Source organism: Diospyros lotus, chromosome 2 (assembly GCF_014633365.1).
Source record: "Diospyros lotus cultivar Yz01 chromosome 2, ASM1463336v1, whole genome shotgun sequence".
NCBI classification, from domain to species: domain Eukaryota; kingdom Viridiplantae; phylum Streptophyta; class Magnoliopsida; order Ericales; family Ebenaceae; genus Diospyros; species Diospyros lotus.
In genome coordinates, this window is record NC_068339.1 from 47,491,846 (window position 1) to 47,517,151 (window position 25,306).

The following is a 25,306-nucleotide window of genomic DNA, read 5'->3' on the forward strand; positions in this document are numbered from 1 at the left end:
TTGGAGGACCAAATTCTTTTAAGGAGGGGAGAAATTGTAACGACCCATTAGAGGGCCCAGTATTTATTTAGGAATTATTTAATTAATTATTGAAGTGTTGATTAGGAGATTTTGCCAATTAATTATCTAATGTGGCAATTTAGAGATTTTGAAGGAAAAGAATAACATTTATTTTCTTTTAATGTTGGAGTTAAAGGAATTTGCCAAGGTGGCAATTTAGATTTTTAATTGGGAGAATAGTATATAAATAGCATTTAAAGAGCATTTAATTCTAGTTATTTATTTAATTAAATGCAAGGGCATGAAGGTAATTTTGGAGTTTTATTATTATTTGAGAGTTTTAATAACAATGTTTGTATGATTATTAATTAAGTGAGACTATGTATTTAAAGAAAAATGAGAATCCATGTATGAGATGGAATTGGATTAAGAGTCTCCTAGTCCTAATAGGAGAAGGTTTTGAGAGTCTCCAATTTCAATTGGGAGAGGGATTCCAAGTTATAAAAGGAAAGGGATCTAGGACTTTATGTCTATATATAGAGCCCATTAGCTTAGCTTTTCTTCACACCGTGTGATAAACAGAAAGGCCAAGAGATAGCAGAGGCTTGCTAGAGTCTTCAGGATCGCTCCAGAGTTCGATCAGAGAGTTTTATCAGGCAAGTATTCTTCCTGTAATCCTTTCCATTACAGGTTCATATCAGTTTTTCAGATTATTCCAGTTCTTCATTAAGTTCTCAGATTTTATATCAGTAAGCAGAGACGTATATATATTATATATGCGTATAACAGTGAAGTTATGAGCAAGTTTCATTAATCCTTATCCATTTTGGATTGCAAGTTCCATTAATCCTTATCCATTTTGGATTGCAAGTTCCAGTAATCCTAATCCATTTTGGATTGCAAGTTCTATTAATCCTCATCCATTTTGGATTGCAAGTTCTAGTAATCCTTATCCATTTTGGATTGCAAGTTCTATAAATCCTTATCGTTTTTGGATTGCAAGTTCTATTAATCCTCATTCTTTTTGGATTGCAAGTTCCAGTAATCCTCATCCATTTTGGATTGCAAGTTCCAGTAATCCTTATCCATTTTGGATTGCAAGTTCCATTAATTCTTATCCATTTTGGATTGCAAGTTCTATTAATCCTCATCCATTTTGGATTGTAAGTTCTATTAATCCTTATCCATTTTAGATTGCAAGTTCTATTACTCTAAGTTCTAATATCCAGATACCTTGTATCGTATCCGGATGTATCTAAAGTTCTTCAAGTATGATATCCGGATGTCTCGCCTGATGTCCGGATGCCTCCCTCAAAAGTTGAATTTTTCATTCGAATAGTCCCCCAGTTATATCTGAATGCATCAGTGAGATATCCGGAGGACTAAAATCATATCCGGATGTCCTAGTTCATATTCGAATACTTCCTAGCATATCCGAATAGCTTCTTCTTTGAATGTCAGTGTATCCGGATGAGCCTTCTTCATATCTGGATGTCTTTCTTCTTATCCTGATATCCTTTCTGATATCCGGATGACTTTTCCAGAAATCTAATTTAGCTTCCAGTGAGTCCTAATTCAAGTTTAATTCAATCAATGTATTCAATACCTTCCAACATTGAATTCATAAGCCAGAACATGACAAGTTAATCATACCCATACCATAAATCATAATTCATAGAATCTTTGTATTCCAATATATAGATGAAGATCATATCATGTTCAGCATTATTTTATTTTGACATGATCAGCATTATTTTGTGAGATTATGTGCATACATTTTGGTATGAGCATTGAGCATGACTTTATATGGAGCACTACATATCGTGTGCCAGCATTTATGTGAGCATTGCATTGCATTATGCGCGCTAGGCGGCTTGTCCGTGGGGATCCCATCAGTTTCAGTTTCAGCTCAGTTTATGAGTTGCTCGCTTGGTGGCAACCAGGGGGCTAGGGGCTTTGCCCATAGTATGTGCTTACAGTTTTTTTATGTATGCAGGTTTCAGATCAGACAGGTATGTATTATCAGATTATGTGGGCCTATGAGCCAAAGTTGCATACCTGCATTTAGTTTACAGTTTATGTGCATTACATTTTTATGAATGTAATCAGACAGTGATTATTCAGTACAAGTTCAGTCAGTTATTTATCAGTATCGATATTCTTTGATTCAGCTTCAGTATTCTTTCCAGCTTATTACTTGCTGAGCTTTTGTAGCTCACCTTGTACTCTTCCCCCTCCAGGTTCTAGCAGGGGAGTACCAGATATGGGGCCTAACAGCAGTGGTTTATAGTGTGTGTACATGGAGCCGCTCAAGATAAAAGATGTCTGGGAGTCTGTTGAGTTTTATAGTATTTTCTCAGTTTAAATCTATTTTATATTTCAGTTGAGGGATTGTCCCTCAGACAGAGTTTATGACTTTTAGTCTGTATTGACTCAGAGTTTTTATTCCAGTTGATTGAGATGTTCAGTTATGATATCAGATTTCAGATTATCAGTTAGTTTATTTTATTTTCCCCGTAGCACCTCTTCTCGGGCAGTTCTAGGAGAGGGGGTGTTACAGTTAAAATCAGGATTTTAAGTAAGATAAAAAATTGGTTCATAAAATCGGATCGTAAAATCATAATATTTTAGAGACAATTAAAAATACTTTTTAATTTTTATAAATAGATGTTTATAATAACATAATTTTATAAAAAATAAATTAATATCATTTAATAACTTGATTATTTCTTATTATAATTCAAAAGATGATATTTTCAAAATATAATTCAAAACTAACATATTGGTATAGGCAATTTAGAGGCAAAATATAGTTTAAAATTCTTTAGAAGATGATTTCAATATTCTCCATTAGATTTAAGTTATAATTTATACTTGAAGCGTAAAATCGTAAAATTGTACACCTAAAATCGAATTTTATATGATTTTACCCAAAATAAGATTTTACACAGGATTTGAATCGTTTGGAGGTCTTCGAAACTTAAAATCGTGCAAGTAGAATCGAAATTTTAACAACAATGGCATGAACTGTAATATTCTATTTTCAATGATAAACTATTTTTTTGAGAAAGGTGATAGACATCCATCCATCCATTTGAGGCAGCCCGTCTGGTCGGAGAGATATATCTATCCATCCATAATATCTTTTTCTCTACTTTTTACTTGAATCTTCTTTTGTGAATAAGTGAGGGTGGGTTGCGGCCATCGAATGAATACACTCGCAATAAGAAAAATGCTAGAAAGCCTAACGGCCTTACTGACGGGGTTATCGAAAGAGGGTAAAAAGACGATTTTGCCTCTCACGCCTGCTCTCTCCATTCCCCTCCCATGGATTTCCCTCCTTTCTATGCGTCTCTCCTGCCATGGCTGTCGCCTCGCCTCCGTCACCTCTTTGCCATCGCTTTGCCTCGTCGACAGTCGCTGTATTGACTGTCGGTAAGGCGAGGTGGCGACGACAGAAAGGCGACGAAGGCGACAGTAGCAAGGTGCGGTGGCGAGGCGACGACCATGGCAGGAAGACGCACAGAGCAGGGAGGCAGTGACCTGCTTTGCAAATTTGTAAAGTGGGCGAGGGCAAAATCGTCTTTTTGCCCCCTTTTTGTGAGTCGCTCGATAGGCCCTTTGAGCCCTGTAGAACAACTTCTCGCAATAATAACTTTAGTTTAATTTAGTATAGTTGAGAATAGTCCTTTTGGTTTAGGTGTCTTTGAATGATGGATGATGATCGAGATATTGGATTCGTTGGCTTTGGGTTACGGCATAGAGAATATTTAAAGAAAGATTAATAAAAAAAAAAATGGAGGCGGGGAGGATCAAGATACAGGGACGGATGTAGGGGGGGCTGGCACGGGCTTCAGCCGGTGCCAACCCTAACTAAATAATAAAATATATATATAACTTAAATAATAATATATATATATAAATATATAAAAGCTCATGCACAGTCTAGCCCCATACCCTCCTCTGCATCCGCCCATGTCAAGATAGTTATTATTGATAAACAAACAACACCCCATCCCCATTTCTTTCTTTATAGATTAATTAATCATTAATGATGATGCTACTGGAGATTTAATGTGAATCCCTTCTACCCATCTTTCTTTCTTCTTCTTCTTCTATTCTACTTGAGTTTCTCTCTCCTCTCTCTCTCAAACGCCAGATGTTTGTTACTGGAGTCGGGTTTTGGGGTTGGTTGGCCATTAATTTTCAAGCATCTTTTTGGAGGCAATCATTTCATTCCTATCCTCCTTGTGAACGTGAACGAACGAATTTGGTAATTTTACATGCTTTTGCACGAACACCCTGAATTTATGCAGGTCTGTACTTGCAATTTATTTATTTATTTCAGTTGATGATTGCGTTTGCTTGCCAATCCATCATTCTCATTCTCAATCTCTTTCCCAACCCAGCTTCCTTCTTCCCCTTTTCAAACACTATCATGCTACTGAGATGGATAAATTTAGTTACAACTTTTGATTGACAATAAGTCTAAAAAAGAGGCAAAGCAATTACTTTCTCTTTTTTTTTTTTCTTCTTTTTTGGTTTTGTTTGTCTTTCTTTTAAATATGTCTGTGTCAGTGGGATGATGCTGAGACTGATGGGAGTGATTGGTTTGGTGGTAGCGCATTCGTGAGTTTCTTTGTCCTTATCTGTTCACAGGTGTAACAATACCTCGCCCGGTCACTCTCTTCACTGTTCCTGCATATAGTGTCGTCGTGTCTGTCATTTTATATTATATTATTATTATTATTATTATTTGCTCTTTCGACCTCCCTCCTCTCTCTCTCTCTCTCTCTCTCTCTCTCTCTTTGTTCACTATGTATGTATATGTACTTGGATGTGATGGGAAATGCAGTTGCTGGGAGTAGCATTAGTAGTAGGTTCCTCCTCATTTTCGCAATCAGCAACGACAATATTATATCTTGCGTTGCGTCGCGTCGATCCCAAATCCAAATTTTGATCTTGACCTAAGTTCACGGCTCGTGGGAAGTAGTAGAAAGCTCTTCTTACACATGTTCGTCAAATTGTTATTTATGGGTTGTGCTTCTTTTTGAGTGTCTCTACTCCATGACACCTGCATTCGATGTGTGACTCAACGGCGGTTTTGTGCCCTTCTTACAGCCAGTGAGTTTTGTCATTCTCTCGCGTTTGTACTTGTTCTAGCTTCTCTCCTGTCCTCACGCAATCAAACCGAGAGACCTTTGCCATTTACTCTCGTCTTATTAATAACTCGAGACCCTATTGGCATTTAAACTTTTGCTTTCCACTTCCGTGCAGGGGCGAAGACTCCACTTACAAATCTGATGGCTCTGATGCGGCTTCTTCTAATTCAGTAACCCAGCTAATTAATGCAGAACAAACTGGAATCGATTGCTCCTTGCAGGTAAGTACCAGTTTGCTTGCCTTTCTTCTCCCTCGTTATAAGATGTCTCAAATTGGTTTTTACCAATTTGAAAAATCTTATTGGGACTTCAGCCTAGCAGTTGTCCTCAAGTTCGCCCTGCGCCTGCTTCATCATCCTTAAGCCATGGACTGGCCTTTTTATTTCAATCATTTTCGTCCCCAAGTTTTTCTGCTTGGGATTTAAGCCTAGCAGTTGTACCCAAATTAAGCTCTTTCACTTTTCGATTCAATCATTTCCTCCTCAGGTTTAAGGCTTTGCTTTGAGGGTTATTTCTACAATATTGGTTCTATTAATTTGTAATGTAACCAAATTAAGCTCTTTCCTTACTTCATCCTTAAGCCATAGACTGGACTTTATTTGCAGTGAGACTTCTTTTTGTTCTTATTCCTAACAGTTTGAGCTGGTTCTGGAGCCAAAAAAGAGAAAAAAAAGAAGGGGGGGGGGGGGGGGGATATTACTGCTGTCAGTTTTCAATGCTGTGCAAGCTTTTTAAACAAAATTTCAAAGCACATCCCTAACAATATATCTCCATTATGTTTAATTTCCTGTATCTCATAAAATTTAATTACTTGTAATTGTAAGTACTTTGAATCGCTTGATTTCAGGAGAATAATTGTTGTGGAGATGCTGTAAATCTTGAATTGTCCTCAAAATCCAGTAGTGCTTATATGTATAGATTACAACTTGAGAAGGACGTAAGTATCTCTGCCTTTCATGGAGTTCCACTTGTGATACAATTTACATCCATTGCTGTTTTATGTTTAATTCACACTAGCAGTTTTTGAGTTTCTCTTTTTGGTCATGACATTAAGAGTTTGGAGTTTGATATGCATTTGGAATCTCTTATGCCAGAAGTAAGGTTGGTTTGCCAGTTTCATTCTTGAAACATTTTGGTTTGTTCACGCAGCCAAAAAAGCAAAGGCACTGGGATCAAGTTTGTGCTTTATGCTTCAAGAATGCAACTGTATAGCCAGTCTTCAATGGAAGCATAAACAAGTAGAAAACTTTACCTGTCAGTGAAAATTTTGCTTCAAGCTACCTTCTACAAGTTTTAGTGTCTGGATCCTAAATAATAGCATAATATCTTTGTTAGGAGATTTAGGTTGGCCTCAAGTAATCTTGTTTCTTCAACTCTTAAAAGAGTGTTGTGAAGTTCTGTACTTTCATGAGTTGTTTGGTCATTGAAAAAGTTTGGGAAGGTCTACCAGGGTTAATCAGCAAATGCTTATGACTGTAAGAATGTCAGTTGTTTAGGCAGTGGGACCTAATGGTGACAGCAGAGCAAGAATGACAATTGAAGTCTGCCTTGGATGCAGACAACTATGCACACAGTATTGCTCAAATTATGTGAAAGTATAAAAAATACCTTTTTAGTCCTAACATGTCATTCGTTTAATATAACTTTGTTAACATTGGATAATGTAAATGCAATGGCTCCATGAGTCCCCAAATTTTTTTTATGACTAATTTAGACTCGTGCTATGCATGGATTTGTTTAATGTTTCTATATATATAAATATAGTGCTTTATTTACATTCTACTATTTCTAATGTAATGCATTTAACCTATATCATATCTAAGAGTTTCACACCAAGATTTCTTTTGTCTTCCTCTCCCCATTTGTTATTTCATTCACTTGCCTCGCAGGTGCTTCATCAGTTGCTTACATATTTAAATCATTTCGTGACTCCCGTATCTTATCTTCAATAGATGCCACTCTAATTTTATCATGTATGCTTTTGCGTGTTATTCTATCTTTTCTTGTATGAGTGTACATTCGACCATAACATTCTCATACTAGTTATGCTCATTTTTTTGCATATGTTGGCCCTTAATTATTACTCAACATCCTAAGCCATACAAAAAACTTATAACTAGCCAATAAACTTATATTTTAGTTTTAAATGGATTTTACAATTGCATAAAATGCTTCACACACTTGTCCACTTTAACTATCCAGTCCTATTTCTATGAGTAACATCTTGCATGATGCCTTCTATTTTTTTGAAACAGTTACTCCAAGATATCAAAATTGATCCCTTTTTTTTGGTTGTTTTTTTTGGAATAACTTGATCTCCAAGGTCTCATAATAACATCATCCACACTTCTATTTTTACTGAACTTACATTCGCATACTCATATTTTGCCCTACTTAATTTAAATCCTTTGGACTCTAAGGTGTTTTATCTTTAATTATTTACACCTTCTTTTGCTTCATCTAAGAAGAATGTTTGCAAATAACTTACACCAAGACACTTCTTGGATTTTCTTTGTGAGTTCATCCATCAAAGAGCAAAGAGATAAGGGTTCAATGTAGATTCTTGATGTAATCTGATTGTAATTGAGAAAGCCTTAATATATCCTTCACAAGTCCTAACATGTGTTTTTGTTTAATGATACATGCCCTTAATAACTTGTGGATAAGAAATCCAAACTCCTTTATTCTCCAACACCTTCTACAAGAATCTTCTAGGTGCTCTATTATAGGCCTTTTCCAAATGCATAGATACCATATATACAAATCTTTTTGTTTATCTCTTGACTTTTTCATTAAGCATCTCGATAAGTAGATAGTTTCCATTGTTGAGCTACCTGGCATAAGATCAAGTACTTTTTTAGACAGCTTAGTTTCTCTCCTTAGCCTTGCCCAATTTGCCCTTAGTGTCATAGTGCATCTCATTAGTTTGATCCTTCTATAATTTTCACAACTTTGAACTACCTCTTTTATTCTTAGAAACAAGAATTATCTCTTTCTCCACTCATTCGACATCCTCTTTGATTTGAGGATCACATTAAATAAATTTTTTAACCAAAAGACCCATCTTCCCCCGGCAAAAAAAAAAAATGCCATCTTCTCTGAAGCATTTCTGTGCTCGTGTTGGGATATTATCTGGTCCAACTAGTTTGCTATTAATCTTTTTAGTGCTTGCTTTATTTTGTTTGGACGAATATGTTTATAGAACATGCAATTTACATCCTTCTTAGGGTTACTATGATGTCCTGGCATAATACCTGCTTTTCCACCTTCATTGATTAACTTCGAGAAATATGCTTTCCATCTCTTTGTACTGTACCACTGAAAAATCTGGTATCTGGTTTGGTATGATATTAATAGTTATGCTTGTACCAAACCCTCCAAATCCTTTCAAAATTTAAAACATACAGAGGGAGTAAAAAATTTAGAAGCATAGTACGCATTTGTTACAACCATAATCATTTAATATCTAGATATTGTATGGTCAGAGTTTGTCCTCAGGCTTATTATGCTAGCTAATTTGCAAAGGATTATTTTGAAACATGGAAAAAAACCTGAAAAAAGGCAATAAATGAAATGAACAAAGAAATCAACATTAGATTTGAAACTATTGGCCAGCTTTAGAGGTTACATCTTTCTGGAATGGTGTGGTATTGTGTGATGTGTCTCTGCAAATCTTCTTTTTCATTGGCCTAGTCACCTATTTTGACACACGATCCATGTCTCACTTTGATCTCACACTACCATTCTCTTTTGAATTTTGGAGCGTGACCTCTACTGAAGAGTCCTCGATAGGTAGCTGCTGCTAGAGTAAGACACTTATTGCAGCTATAGTGACAGCATCATATTATCTATATGGATATATTTTTTATGCATTTCACTTGAACTAAATTAAAACCCTAAAAGTAATTTTCTTCATTAACTACTTCTAAGTGTACAAAAAGTTTTGAGTAGATTATGGAAGTAGAGCGAAAAATGAACAAAATGTGTATATATATATTATGATATCTAATTCTATAAATATCTATAATTGTCATCATCACAAGCCTCAATCCCACCAGGTGGGGTGTCTAATTTTATAAATATACATTTTTACGTAAATATGTAGATGTATATGCTGCAAATTGACAATAAATATATGTGAAAACAAAATTATTAGGTACTTGCTCTATATGAATTTCATAAAGTATGTCAACTAAGTAACTGTGAAATATGAATGAAAGGAAAAGGTCAAACACTTTATTATTTTTTTGATCAACAAACACTTTATTATTAAGAAAAATAAAATCAAAACTTGAGGTCACTCATAGTGTGCCACTTGTAGCAAGGAAATGGTAGTGGTATTCTCTTATATATAGACATAAAGAATCTTCATTGTTTATGATTGGTACAATGGTTTTTGATTTTTCTATCTTTCACAGCCGTGCCTATGAAAAAGCCAGGGATTTAGGGTTTTCTTATTGAACCTCCAGGGGTAGGAATAGGAAATGAGGGTGTCTCTATTCGTGTATTGCAGCATGGGTGCAGTTATTTATCTTCAACTGGTATGTGTTGTCTGAATGACTTTGTTTGCATAGGTAAAAGTTGGTAGCTTCTTGTTTAGGACATCATTTGTCAGATTCAGTAACATTGCAGGCTTGCAGCATTACTTGCTTCTAATGTAAGTTCTTTGAATAGATACAAAGATTACAGCAGCAGCTGCAAGAAGAATTGCAATTTCATGCCACTCTTGAAAAAGCTATTGAAGAAAATGCTGTTGAACTATCAAGTGCATCATCCCTTTCTCATCATGTAAGTCTCTATATAATTTGCTTTGGGGTTAATCATTAAATAATCCTTTTGAGTGATAAGATTAGTGAGCACTGCTGCTAAGCTCATTCTTCTTTTCTAACTTGTACATTCCCCTCTGCGGGTTGTAGACTGATGACTTATCAGCCTTGTCACACCCCCCTCTATGGGTTGTGCAACCAGCCATCAACCCTAAACCAAGACCTAAAGTTCATGAAGGTTGAATGAAAAGTGATTAGCTAGTAGGCTTCCTCGAGTAAGGGTGGGAAGATTACTTGAGTAAAGGATTAGGTTAGCTGACCGACAAGAATATTTACTCGAGTATGAATTAGGGCAGCTGAATAATTAAAAGACAACACTCGGGTAGAAAGATGACTTTATAAGAGAATGAGTCTGTATATTCATCACTGGTGTGTACATCAGTTTATATACATATATTCTATTCTTAGATTAGGAATCTACATTAATTACAAATCTATACAATAATAGGAGAGAACAAGAATAAGAAATTGCTAATTACAGTTATGCATATTCTATTTCCTATTAGGCTAAGCTATATTTAGTAAAGTAGAATAAAAGAGACAGCTAGTGATTTGGACAGCTAGTGATTTGGTCATATGAACAGCCGAATCATTCCTGATTTTCCAAAAAGCTTAAAAAATCCATCATCTTCTTATTCCAATAAAAATATCCAAATTCTTATAAAAGAATTAAACTAAAATAAAACCACTAACATCCTTAGAGTTTACATAATCGGATAACTAAAAGTTGAACAATCCTAAATTGAGTCCACTGGCATCCCCCAATCCAAGTCCAAGCCATTTCATGTATCAACATGATACATAAAAAATGCTAGGAGAGGATTGAGTTTAAAGCCCAATGAAGGTTCCCAATGCCATATCATGTATCTTTAATAAAAAAGTCATGCCACATGGAGCAACTTTCAAATTTCCAGAGTGTAAATAAATCATCTTTTTAATAAACATTCCAATGAGTAGTATAGCCCTGCATTCATCAATGCAAGAGGTAACCCAATACTCTTCATGGATCTAGATAATAACTAGACTGTACCCCTATCTTCTTGGAGTCCATCAATGTACAAGTTAACCCATTGCTCTTCCCGGATCTAGCTAGTACCCTTTCTTCCTGGATTTTCACCAATACACAAGGTAATCTAGTACTCTTCTTGGATCTAGTCAGTACCCCTTTCTTCCTGCAGTCTACCAATGTACAAAGTTTCACAATATTGCATAACCATACACTAACATCACAAAAATCCTTTCATGTTTCTCAAAACAAAATTGAGAAAAATATTCTGGTGCAGAAACAACCGCTCACCTAATTTTGGTGTAGAGATAGCGTCACACCCCCCTCTACAGGCTGTGTAACTAGCCATGCCCCCTTAGCCAAGACTTGAAAGTTCGAGAAACCCACTTGTTTGATTTCATGGAAAATCTCCAATATCTTACAAAAGAAATAAATTGAAGTAAAAACCTCTAGCATCCTTAAAGTTTACATAACCGAAACACCCCAATAATAACTGAAAATTAAACTATCCCAAATTGAGTCTATTGATAATCCCCCGATATAAGTCCACATCTAGTCCCACCAATCCCGCACACTTGAAAAATATGTTAGGAAGAGTGGTGAACTTAAAACCCAGTGAAGGTTACCACACACAATAGATCAATATTCAATATAAAGATTTTGATGCATATAATACACAAAATTTTAGTTTCAAAGATTCACTAACATTTCCCATGCAACATGATGTATCAACAAAAAATCAATTCGTGTGTATCACATAGCATAATGATCCATAATGCACATAAATCATCATCTCAACAAATATTTCCATGGCAATATAGCCCAAATTCATTGATGTAAGAGGGGCCCTGGTACTCTTCCCGAATCTAGTTAATAACTAGCCGGCATCCCTATCTTCCTAGAGTCCAATTGTATAAGGTAACCCAATATTCTTCCCAGATCTAGCCAGTACCCCTTTCTTCTAGGATTCTATCAACATGGAAGGTGATCCAGTACTCTTCTTGGATTTAGCAGGTGGCCCTTTCTTCTTGGAGTTTACTAATGTACAAAGTTATATAGGATTTGCATATGCCACATTCACAATATTCTCTTCATACTTTTCAAAGTAATTTCATAATTTCACAATTCCACGTTCTCAATTTGATTTCAAATCAACAATCAAATAGATATTAAGTAATAGAATTGAGAATTTATATCGTGCCAAAATAGTGTTTCAAACAGGCTTTGGAATAATTTTCGAAACATACTAGTGCAGGAAGCCCCTCACCTGATCCCTTTATAGAGAGAATCCACAAATATCCAGTGATTTTGCGTCTCACTCATGCTCATAGTTAAGTTTGATAATTTAATCCTCCTCTAAGCTTGTATTTATAAGCATCTTAGGTCCTTATCCCTTTTGGTTCAGGATTCAATTTCCCTTTTGTTTCTAATTCTCCAATTAATCATAATCCTTATCATATCCTAATAAGATAACACATGGGTTTCTTGAAATTTATCCTCAAAATCTACATCTTTAATCCTAATCCCTCTTCAACAAGTATTCTCAATTCTGTAATAAATCCTAATCCTCATCAAATTCTCTTCTAATAATATATATATGTATATATATATTTTGATTTTTCCTTATTTTTCCCAAACATAATCAAGTTTAACCTCAAGTTAAACTTCCAGCCCTATCTAAATCTCTCCACAACTATAAGCTTATCATCATCTTCCATTTCTTTTTGGTTAAGTAAGTTATCTTTTGGCTATGGATCAACCTTTTGTATATTGCCTAGTTGTTGTGAATCTCCTGATGAGATGCCTTGTAGGTCTATTAGGTTCCTCTCATTTTCTTTGCTGGAAAGTAAACTTAACTAAGAACGAGAGGAAAAGGAAGATGTCTATTTTATTGATTAATGATCTGCTTGAATACAAAAGTTTGCAACAGAAAAAATAGAAATAAAAGCAACAAACTTCCTAAACTTTAGCCACTAGCAGTAACAGCTAGTAAATATCAGAACATCAAAATAAAAACTCCTAAAAACTTGGTCAAAAACTAATCTGCAAATTTTTAGGAATTCAACAGCTGCTGATGCATACATTCAACACTCCTCCATGCATCAGTTGGTGCAAACTCCAAGTTTTTCTCTTAGAAATTCAAACCTAGTTCTTGGAAGAGCCTTAGTAAAGATATCTGCAAGCTGATTTTCAGTCTTGCAATACTTCAAACATACTGCACCCTCCTTTAGAACATCTCTGATATAGAACAATTTTATACTGAGATGCTTAGTTTTTCCATGAAAAACTGGATTGTTGGAGATGGCTATAGCTGCCTGGTTGTCTACCATCACTTCTATACTCATCTTTTGATCCATGTGCAAATCAATTAGAACTTTTCTTAGCCATAAGGCATGATTAACAGCTGCTGTTGCTGCTATAAATTCTGCTTCAGCCGTTGATTGTGCAACGATTTCCTGTTTTTTTGAACACCAAGTGAATATTCCTGATCCAAAGCTGAAACAATAGCCTGAGGTGCTTCTCATGTCATCAAAAGATCCTGCCCAATCACTGTCAGAATAACCTTGCAACTGGAAACTTTGTGATGAACAGAACTTAATACCATAGCTTAAGGTCCCCTTAACATACTGTAGGACTCATTTTGCTGCTTTAAAATGAGATTCTTTTGCACAATTCATGAATCTTGAAAGTACACTTACAGCATACAAGATAATCTGGTCTTGTTGCTGTGAGATACATTAAGCAGCCAATTAAACTTCTGTAGAGTGTTTCATCCGCTTGTTCTGCTCCATCATCCTTGCATAGCTTCTTCTTTTGACACATAGGAGGGCTTATGCTTTTGCAGTTCTCCATGTTGAATTTCTTTAGGATCTCCTTTGCATACTTCCTCTGACAGATGAAAATGTCATCCTTTTTCTGCTTAATTTCCATACCAAGGAAATAAGACATTTCTCCCAGGTCTATCATCTCAAAGACTTGCATCATATCTTCCTTGAACTGCTGAATAAGTTCAACATTGCTTCCAGTGACCAGGAGATCATCAACATATAAGGAGATCACAATAAAGTTAGCTTGATCACCTTTGATATATAAAGTGGATTCACTAAGACTTTTAACAAAGCCTAGTTTCAATAAGTACTCATCAATCCTGCTATACCAAGCTCTTGGGGCCTGTTTTAAACCATACAAGGCCTTCTTTAGTAGATAGACCTTGTCCTCGTGCCCTTTCACAGCAAAGCCTTCAGGTTGCTCGACATAGATTTCTTCCTCCAGAAATCCATTTAAGAATGCTGACTTGACATCAAGTTGACAGATTTTCCATCCCTTCTGTGCTGCAATAGCTAGCAGCATCCTGATAGTATCTAGCCTTGCAACAGGAGCAAATGTATCAAAGAAATCTACTCCAAAAATTTGAGCATACCCTTTTACTACTAACCTTGCTTTATGCTTGTTGATTGAGCCATCTGGATTCAGCTTTCTTCTAAACACCCACTTGACTCCAATCACTTTTCTATGTTTAGGTTTTTCAATTAGTTCCCAAGTCTGATTTTTTTTAATCATGGAGAGCTCCTCCTGCATTGCAGTCCTCCACTTAGGATCTTTTTCAGCTTCCCAATACCCTGCTGGTTCAAGAACAGCATCTAGTGCCTCTTACAGGAGGATCATCAACTAACTCATCTTGATTTTGCAGAGGATCAGCAATTAGCTTCTTTTCTGCATTATTCCAGCTTCATTGCTCATTCTCCATGAAGTACACATCCCTGCTTATCAGAATTTTCCTTGTGTGAGGTTGGAAAACTCTATACGCCTTAGATAGAGCTATATCCCACAAAGATACCAGGTTCAGCTTTCTTGTCTAGCTTGTCTCTTTTAATCTGTGGCACATAAGTAAAACACAAGCATCCAAATACTATTAAGATTTTTCAACAAGGGCTTATAACCATACCAGGCCTCAAAAGGAGTCTTCCCGTCTACTGCTTTGGTGGGAAGTCTATTTAGCAAAAATACTGCAGTGTTTGCAACCTCCGCCCAATATTCCTTAGGTAACCCTTTCTCATAAAGCATGCATCTGACCATTTCCATTATCGTTCTATTCTTTCTTTCATTGACTCCATTTTGTTGAGGAGTGTATGGAGCTGTAAGTTGATGCTCAATGCCTGCCTCCTCACAAAACTTAGTGAATGGTATACTCCTTAACATTATCAGACCTCAGAACTTGAATCCTGCAGCCACTTTGCTTCTCAATCCACTGCTTAAATCTCCAAAACACACCTGCAACCTCTGACTTGGACCTGAGAAAAAATCCAGCACATTCTGGTGAAATCATCTATAAAGATAATGTAATATTTACTCTCTTTGAGTGAAGGAGTCCTTTGAGGTCCAGCCAAATCTGTGTGAATCAATTGCAGCTTCTCAGTTGCTCTCCAGGCTGCTTGTTTGAAGGGTAGTCTTGCTTGCTTGCCATATTGACATGCCTTACAGCTTGGTAATTCAGACTCCAAGTGAGGTAAGCCTTGAACCAGTTCCTTTCTTTGCATATTCAGCACTGCCGCATGATGAAAATGGCCTAACCTCTTGTGCCAGATCTCTGTATTGTTTACAGTAACTGGATAAGCTACTTGCTCCTCCTCCATTGGATCAAGTGAGAAACTTTTGCCTCTCATTTTGATTCTGAAAACTTCCTTGTCATTGGCGTCCTTGATCAAACATTGCTTATTTTCAAAGATGACTTTAAATCCTTTCTCAACTAATTGTCCCACACTTAGCAAGTTTTGATCTATATCGGGTACATACAAAACATCATAAATTAATTTTGTACCCGTGCAACTTTCAATGGCTACAGTTCCCTTTCCTTTGACAGTTATAAGTTCACCATTGCCGATTCTGACTTTTGATACCTGTGAACTGTCCAGCTTTCTGAAAAGCTCTTGATCATAGGTTATGTGACTGGTACAACCACTATCCACTAGCCAACATTCACTTGAGCTACTGCTTGTAAAACAGGTTGCTACAAACAGCTGCTCTTCCTCTTACTGATCTGCAACTTGAGCCTCATTCTTTTGCTGAAAGTTACTCCTGAAGATTCTCTCATGATGTCCCAGCTTGTTGCACTTATCACACTTGACATCAGGTCTTTTCCAACATTTGAAAGGTGGATGACCCTTTTTGCCACAATGCTTGCAAGGAGGAAATTCTTTGTTTTTTTTCTCCATTACTGTTGCTGGTGTTAGCGGCTGCTTCTTGTGTGCTGAAATTCTTCTTCTTGTTTTTCTTTTTCTTGCTTTTTTCTCCTTGGTTGATTTGCAATTTAGCTTGCAATGCTCCTTCCACAGAACCTTCAGCCCTCATTATTCTTTGTTCTTGGGCCTGCAAAGCATTTAAAAGTTCTGCCAAGGTAATTTTTGACAGATCCTTAGTTTCTCCAAGGAAGTAATAGTAGCTTCAAATCTTTCAGGACCATCACAAGTATTTTCTGAACTATTCTAGAATCAGAAAATTCAGAACCAAGCAATCTTACTTTGTTAACAATGCTAAGAAGTTTATTAGCATACCCTTTGATTGTTTCTGACTCCTTCATTTTCTGCTTCTCAAATTCTCTAACCAGATTCAACACTTGCATTTCCTTGATCCTTTTTTTCTCCTTCATATTCATGCTTAGGAAATTCCAGATTTCAAATGCTGATTTCATGGTCATGATTCTGGTGAAATTTCCTGGTGAGACAGCAGCGAACAAAGAAGCTCTTGCCTTTGACTTTCTTGCTTTCTTTTCCTTATGATTTTTGATCTGAGCCAATGTTGGATTGTTTGGCAAAGGAGGAACTTCGTAGTCGTCCTCAACAGCTTCCCAGAGATCATTTGCCTCCAGGTGTGCCTCCATTCTGACTGCCCAGACATGATAGCTGTCACCATCAAACACAGGTGGTGCTAGTGCTGTGAAGGATATTCCGGAATCCATCTACTTTATGAATTGAAGCAAGGTGTTTAGGCTTTTATAGTGGGTTTCACTCGGTTCACTCACAAGTCCCTTTAAGAAGAAGGCTTTGATACCAATTTGTTGGAAAGTAAACTTAACTAAGAATGAGAGGAAAAGGAAGATGTCTATTTTATTGATTAATGATCTGCTTAAATACAAAAGTTTGCAACAGAAAAAATAGAAATAAAAGCAACAAACTTCCTAAACTTTAGCCACTAGCAGTAACAGCTAGTAAATATCATAAAATCAAAATAAAAACGCCTAAAAACTTGGTCAAAAACTAATCTGCAAATTTTTAGGAATTCAACAGCTGCTGATGCATACATTCAACATTCTTGATTTTGGTTACTTACAATAGTTTGGCTTTTCTGTAATTTATTGAGTTGAAAATTACATTAAACTGGCTGTCCTTGTTCAATAGGCTCAGGAGCTCTTGTCAAATATAGCAATATTGGAATCTGCAGTTTCGAGACTTGAACAAGAGTTTATCTCGTTGAACTTCCAAGTCAGTCAGGAAAGAAATGAAAGAAGACTAGCAGAGTATCGTTTCAGACATTCTTCCCAGTCATTATCTGCTTGCTCTGATATTCTAGAAGCACCGGTATAAGCAATTTTCTCATTTGCATTAAGAATCCTTTATAATCATGATGACCATAATTTTTCCCTCCAGAAATTGACTAGTAGAGTTCTCTTTAGAAACACTGTCTGTTAGTGTTTCACATTGCCACTATTGCTACTGCTATTGCTGTACTATAATGTCATTCCCATTCTTTTCCCATATATAACAATTCATCTTTTGTTCTTTATGGAATGACATTTTGTTGTTACGATAGATATTACTTTGGATGTTTTCTACTAACTACCTCTGCACTTTCACCTTCCAGATGTCTTCTTCTTTGAGGAGTTCGATCCATTTGATGTCCGGATTTGGTCTTTTTTCTAATGATATCTCATGCCAAAAGCTCAGAGATTAGTAATTAGAAGCCATTAACCCTTGACGAACCACTGCCTCGCTAGGGTCAAGCATGCCAATGTATGTGTGAAATTTAGATCTAGGGCAGAAAAGAATTACGAAGAAGAAAAGCTAATCAAAGAACGAAAGAACTTGAATTGTTGAAAGCAGATCACAAGATCAAAAATTACATACTAAGCGAACACTGTTGCTCTCCTTATATAGGCGTGCAACACCGCATAACAGCTAGACAAATAGCTGAATAAAAACATGCCAACTTAAACAAAACAGAAATAACAAACAAGCTGCCAGCACTAACTATTTAACTTTTCCACACTCCTCTTGAATTTGGACTCTTGTTGTAGGTGTCTCTGTAAGGCCCAATTTAGTGCACAACAAATTAAAGCGATCTCTAGGCAGCCCCTTAGTGAAAACATTTGCAACTTGTTCAGCAGTAGAAACATACTTGATCTCTACCTCACCATTTTCCATTCTCCCTTACAAAATGAACATCAACACCTATGTGTTTTGTCCTTGAATGATACACAGGATTTTCTGCCATGCTTTTGACAGCTAAATTGTCACACCACACAATAGGAGTAGCTTCACAAGGATATCCCAGCTCTTGCAGAAGATTCTTCAGCCACACAATTTTAGTTATGCCCAAGGCAACAGCTCGGTATTCAGCTTCACCCACTGAATGGGCTACAACCGACTGCTTCTTTGATCCCCATACAACAAGATTCTTACCAAGGTAGACACAAAACCTGGTAGTAGACATGCGAGTTACCTTGCAGCCATCATGGTCTGCATCTGTGTAGACCATGATGGACAAAGCTTCAGCTGAGGGAGAGAAAACTAGACCTAGACTAGCAATCCCCTTAATATACCTCAACAATCTTTTACAAGCCAACTAATGTTGCATTTTAGGAGTAGCCATGAACTGACTCAATTTATTGACTATGAAAGCAATATCAGGCCGAGTGTAAGTAAGATATTGCAAGGAACCAATTAGAGTACGGTACACCGTAGGTTGGGAAAATAGATCTCCATCATCAGTAAGAGAAGTACTAGCAGTCATAGGAGTACTACAAGGCTTACAGCCCTACATGGAGGCCTTTTGCAACAAATCACAGAAATATTTGGACTGATTGAGATAGAGACCAGTGTGATCTCTATAGGCTTTGAAATCCAAAAAATAATTGACAGTTCCTAAAGTTTTTAGAGCAAAGGAACGATCTAGATCTGCTATGCAATCACGCAAAGCTGCTGAGCTTGAACCAGTGATTAATATATCATCAACATAGACTAACATATAAATCACATAGCTAGCAGTCCGATTGATAAACAAGGACACATCCGATACTGACTTAACAAAGCCCCAGCACAATAGAGCTGATTTCAGCTTAGTATACCAAGCTCTTGGAGCTTGCTTCAACCCATAAAGAGACTTCCTAAGCTGACAAACATGATTAGGGAACTGAGAGTTGACAAAGCCCTCTGGTTGAACCATAAACACTGTTTCATCCAAATTACCATTGAGGAAAGCATTATTCACATCCACCTGTTGTATGTCCCAACCATTTTGAACAGCCAATGAAAACAATACACGAATTGTAGGAGCCTTAATTACCGGACTGAAGGTCTCACTATAATCAACACCCAGGTTTTGAAGAAAACCCTTTGCCACTAACCGAGCCTTATACTTTAGAATGGATCCATCGAAGTTATACTTTATCCGGAAAACCCACTTGTTCCCAATTAGATTCATGTCACGAGAAAAAAGGAACTAAGTCCCATGTATGATTTTTCTCCAAAGCCTTATACTCAATGTCCATAGCTTGAGCCCACTTTGAATCTAAAAGAGCCTCATGAACTGAACTAGGCTCACGAGAACTCACTAAGGCATGAGGGCTAGAGGTGGCAATAGTGTGGGCTCGAAGTTTGGTGATCATAGGGTGCACGGAGGGTGCTGGTTGAGGTCTGATGGGCTTGTTCTTAGGTAAACCATGTAAAGATGAGAAGATTTAGAGAGATCTAGGGCACAAGAGAAATGAAAGAACAATCTCCAAGATGAATAATATTTCCAGCAACTTATAATGAAGCTTGCTGAGCTTATATACAAACGCATCTAACTACTAACAGAACAATTAATACAGCAAGCGGTATAAAAGCATAACAGAAAAACAACTAATTATTCTAACATAATAGGCGCTCAAATAATCTCTTCAACATTTCCCCTCAAAGTAGACTTCTCTTTGAGACTTCGTCTAGCAGTTAATTCTTTAGAATCAGATTTAGTAACAGTCATCACAGTAACCATGGGAGACTGATGTAAACATAGCTTGTCTACCAATTATTTAAATCTGCTTCGTGGTAATCTTTTAGTGAATACATCTGCAATTTGATGAGTAGTAGGCACATATCTAATCTCAACTTGATTCTTCTCCACCTTTTCACGAACAAAATGGATATCAATCTCAATATGTTTTGTACGAGCATGAAAAACTGGATTTTTAGCCATGCTTTTGGCTGCTTGTTTGTCACTCCAAATAATTGGAGTATGCACACATGAATAACCCAGCTCACCAAACAAAGATATCAGCCACATAACTTCAGTCACCCCTTGAGCAATGGCTCTATACTCAGCCTCCCCAATAGATCTAACAACCACTGATTGTTTCTTTGAACTCCAAATGATTAGATTGTTACCAAGAAAGACACAGCCCACTAGTTGATCGTCTAGAGACTTTACAACCAGCAAAGTCAACATCCGTATAAACATTAAGAGATAAATCTGCTGAAGATGGTGAAAAGAAAAGACCAAGACCAATTGTGCCCTTAAGATACCTCAACAACCTTTTACAAGCCAACTAGTGCTGCTCCTTAGGATTAGCGAGAAACTGACTAAGTTTATTCACTCCAAAGGCTATATCAGGCCTTGTATAAGTAAGATATTGTAATGATCCGATTAGTGTTCGATACAAGGCTGGATTAGCAAATACTTCACCTTCATCAGTTAGAGAAATAGCTAAATTAACTGGAGTATCACATGGATTACAATCGGACATAGCAGCCTTCTTTAACAAATCTAGCACATATTTGGACTGAGTAAGATAGAGACCATTGCTATCTCTATATGCTTCAAACCCTAGAAAATAATTAACAGATCCTAGGGTTTTTAGAGCAAAATGAGTGTCAAGATTATGAATACAATCTTGGACAGCAGCTGAATCTGAACCAGTAATCAATATATCATCAACATACACCAAAATAAAAATGACAAAGGCTGAAGTTCTTTTAATAAACAGGGAAGCATCCGAAACAGCCCTTAAGAAACCCCAAGACTGAAGAGCATGTCTTAACTTGGTGTACCAAGCTCTAGGAGCTTGTTTAAGTCTATAAAGAGATTTTTTCAGTCTACACACATGAGAAGGACATTTAGGATTGACAAAACCTTCTGACTGCGACATGAATACTTCTTCTTCAAGATCACCATTTAAAAATGCATTGTTTACATCAACCTGTTGTATATCCCATCCAAAAGTTACCGCTAAAGAGAATAAAACTCTAATAGTAGGTGCTTTAACAATATGACTAAACGTTTCAACATAATCGACACCCGGATTTTGAAGAAAACCTTTTGCCACCAGCCTAGCTTTAAACTTCAGAACAGTTCCATCATAATTATATTTAATTCTGAACACCCATTTACATTCAATTAGATTCATAGCATTAGAAAATGGAACAAGTTCCCATGTATCATTTTTCTACAAAGCTCCAAACTCCTCCTTCATAGCTTTAACCCATCTTGAGTCTAATAAGGCCTCATGGACTGTATTAGGTTCTAGGGAACTCACCAAGGCTTGAGGAGAGGTGGTTAAAAGTTGTCTAGTCTTGGACCTTGTGACCATAGGATGAATAGATGGAGCTGGAACAGTTGTAAACTTAGAAACCGGAATTAATGTGTTGGGAGAAGAATGAACAGGTTGAGATGAGGTCACTGATTGACTTGAAGAATTAGTAGAATTTACAGAGTTGCGGACAGATTCTAGACAATTAGAGGTCTGTGCTACCCGAGGACAAGAAACAGGAGAAGAAGAAGAATTAGGAAGCGATTGAAAAATCAAAGTAGAAGAATTGTTTGAATTTGATTTAGATGACATGGAAGATGAAGAGAAAGACCTGGAAACGGAAATTCATTAGGATTGAAACTTACATGCCTAGAAACATAGATTTTTCCAGAAGGATGCAAACAAATATATCCTCCTTGAGTATGGCTATATCCAAGAAATATGCACTTGATTGTGTGAAAATCAAACTTGTGCTTGTTATAAGGTCTTAAATAAGGAAAGCAAACACATCCAAAGGGTTGAAGTAACAGATAATTTGGTGTTTTCTTATAGAGAAGCTCAAATGGGGTATGAGACTGTAATGAAGAGGAAGGCAACAAATTAATAATAAAAGTTGCAGTTTGAAAGGCTTCTTCAAAGAATTTTAATGGCATATGAGCATGAGCAAGTAGAGTAAGACCCATTTCAGCTACATGCCTATGTTTCTTTTCAGCTACACCATTTTGTTGGTGAGTATAAGGACATGAAAACCTAGGTTGTATTCCATGACTTTGTAGGTAAGGTAAAAAGGCTCGAAATTCCCCCCCATTATCAGTTTGGATAGCTTTAAGCTTGGTTTGGTGTTGATTTTCAACAAGTTTATGAAAACTAATGAAGGTAGGTAAAACATCTGATTTTAATTTCAATGGATATAGCCATGTGAACCTTGAGTAAGCATCAACAAAGATAATGTAATATCTGAATCCTTGAACAGAAATAATAGGAGAAGGACCCCAAACATCTGAATATATCAACTCCAATGGCCTTTTTGCAGTAATATTATGAGAAACAAATGGAAGTTGATGATGTTTGCCAAGTTTACAGGAATCACAGAATGAAAGAGCTGAAGAGGAACATGGAATTCGAATTTTATTAAGAATCAATTTCAATACATTGTAAGTAGGATGACCCAATCGAGCATGCCACTGTTGACATGTCTTATTATATTGAACTAAACAAACATTAGGTGACAGTCCATGACTAAATGGAAGCTGTTGTTTACAACAATTGGAAGAAAATTCAGTACATTTATTCGTAGACAACGAATTAGCAGTAGTTGTAAATGACACTGAATGAGAAGAATTGATAGATTGCTCAGGGATGCTGGCAGCTTGATCAAAAGCAGGAACCAGTTGATAAAGACCATCCCTAAGTTGTCCTCGAAGTAGCACACGACCTGTATTCTTGTCCTTAATCAAACAAACATTGGAATGAAATTTAGCAATTACATTGTGATCATTAGTAAGTTGTGATACACTGATTAAACTTTTCTTCATATGAGGAACATGAAGAACTCTAGGTAATGAGATAACAGAAAAAGGCTTAGTGTTAGTATATAGATGTCCAAGACCAACATTAGATATAGACAATTGCTTACCATTTCCAACAGAGATCTTGTCTCCTCCATTGTAAGGTGCATGCAATGTCAGGTTATTGAGATTTGAAGTGATATGATTTGTGGCTCCAGAATCCACAAATCATGAATGATCAGGCAATTGTGAGGGTGACAAATTTTCTGGAGGTTGAGAAAAATGGCCATACAAGGTGACTCCTTGAGAAGAACCTATATCAGTCATGTAGGGCTCATTAGAATCAGAAAAGGTAGCTACATATGCCCTAGAATCAGCTGCTGGAAACTTCTGAAAGTTCTGAGAATTCTGAAAACTTTGACCACCAGCATTCCTCTGAAAGTTTTTGTCAAATCTATGATAGCATTTATCAACAAAGTGCCCTGGTTTTCCACACAATTGACAATAGATCCGTCTATTTGATCTACCACGACCTCTTCCACCTCTATATCCACCTCCTCTTTATCCAAAACCTCCTCTAGTATTATTACCATTTTGTGCTGCAACTGAAGTCATGTTTACACTAACAGGAGCATGCATAACCGACTCAAAATTCACCATAGACTGTGCAGTATTTTTAGAGGATAGTCGCTGCTCATGCATTAACAACAAGTACTGCACTTTTTCTAAGTCGATTTCATCCATTTGATAGGTGATCAAGCTTACCACGGTTTCATACTCATGATCTAATCCATTTAGGATTGCAAGTAATAGATCTTTATCACTCAAGGATTCACTAATAGCAGCCAATGAATAACCAATTGTCTTAATTTTCAGTATGTAATCATTAATAAACATAGAGTCCTTCTTAACAGACCTTAACTGCTGTTTTAATTGGAAAGATTTTGCTATGGTTTGGCGAGAATATAAACTCTCAAGAGCAGACCATACCTCGGCAGATGATTCACATTGAATCACCTGCACAAGCTCCTCCTTGTCAATAGTAGAGAACAACCAGCCGAGGAGCAATTGGTCTGACCGCATCCAATTCATATAGTCCACGTTAACCACCGGAGCATCACCATTACCAGTCAGATTTGACACATATTTAGGAGGAGGAGGCGACTTGTTCAAGAACGGCAACAAGTCAAAGGCACAAATCGTTGCAAGAATTTGTGCTTTCCAAAAAATATAGTTACTTGAGTCTAGCTTGATAGGTATAAAGCTAAACGCTTTCGCTACAGACGAGAAGTCTGACTGCGAAGATGAAGATAGCGAGGTGGAAGAAGGTATTGGAAGTGAGGAAGAAGAATCTCGATCTAGATTCGAAGCCATTGACGCAAGTCGCAGGCTCTGATACCATGTAAAGATGAGAAGATTTAGAGAGATCTAGGGCACAAGAGAAATAAAAGAACAATCTCCAAGATGAATAATATTTCCAGCAACTTATAATGAAGCTCGCTGAGCTTATATACAAACGCATCTAACTACTAACAGAACAATTAATACAGCAAGCGGTATAAAAGCATAACAAAATAACAACTAATTATTCTAACATAATAGGCACTCAAGTAATCTCTTCAACAAACCAGGTGGGACAAATGAATCAGAAGATTGCATTGAATGATTCACTTTCGAATTAGAGGATATAGAATGGGTTGCTCTGGGACAAAATAAAGAAGATGAAGAAGAAACATTTGGATGTAGAAAAACAGTAGGAAGACCTCTTGAATTATTGGAGAACCCTGAAGAAGAAGACTGAGGAACATAAAACAACTGAAGAAAGGGAAATTCAGAAGGATTAAATTCCACATGTCGAGACACATAGATTATGCCCGAGGGGTGTAGACATTTATACTCAGCTTGGTGATGACTATAACTAAGAAAGATACACTTAGAAGAGTGAAAGTCAAATTTATGTTTGTTATACAGCCTGAGAAGAGGAAAATAGGAACAACCAAACAGTTGTAGCAAACTGTAATTAG

At 36.6% G+C, this 25,306-nt stretch overlaps 1 protein-coding gene across 5 annotated transcripts in view; it reads left to right on the top strand.

The window, feature by feature from the left end:
* Nucleotides 1–4,064: 4,064 nt before the first annotated feature.
* LOC127794574 (uncharacterized) overlaps nucleotides 4,065–25,306 on the top strand; it is a 58,359-nt gene continuing 37,117 nt past the window's right edge. Inside the window, exons 1-6 of one of the 5 annotated variants that reach the window (XM_052325784.1) lie at nucleotides 4,082–4,273; nucleotides 5,278–5,383; nucleotides 6,010–6,099; nucleotides 9,632–9,703; nucleotides 9,837–9,950; nucleotides 17,390–17,569. In XM_052325784.1, the coding sequence (XP_052181744.1) occupies nucleotides 9,647–9,703; nucleotides 9,837–9,950; nucleotides 17,390–17,569 (351 nt within the window). In that variant the 5' untranslated portion in view covers nucleotides 4,082–4,273; nucleotides 5,278–5,383; nucleotides 6,010–6,099; nucleotides 9,632–9,646. Of the gene's footprint in view, nucleotides 4,274–4,422; nucleotides 5,125–5,277; nucleotides 5,384–6,009; nucleotides 6,100–9,631; nucleotides 9,704–9,836; nucleotides 9,951–17,389; nucleotides 17,570–25,306 lie in introns of those variants that run through there. The other 4 variants (XM_052325782.1, XM_052325785.1, XM_052325781.1 and 1 more) reach the window with 4 other exon arrangements.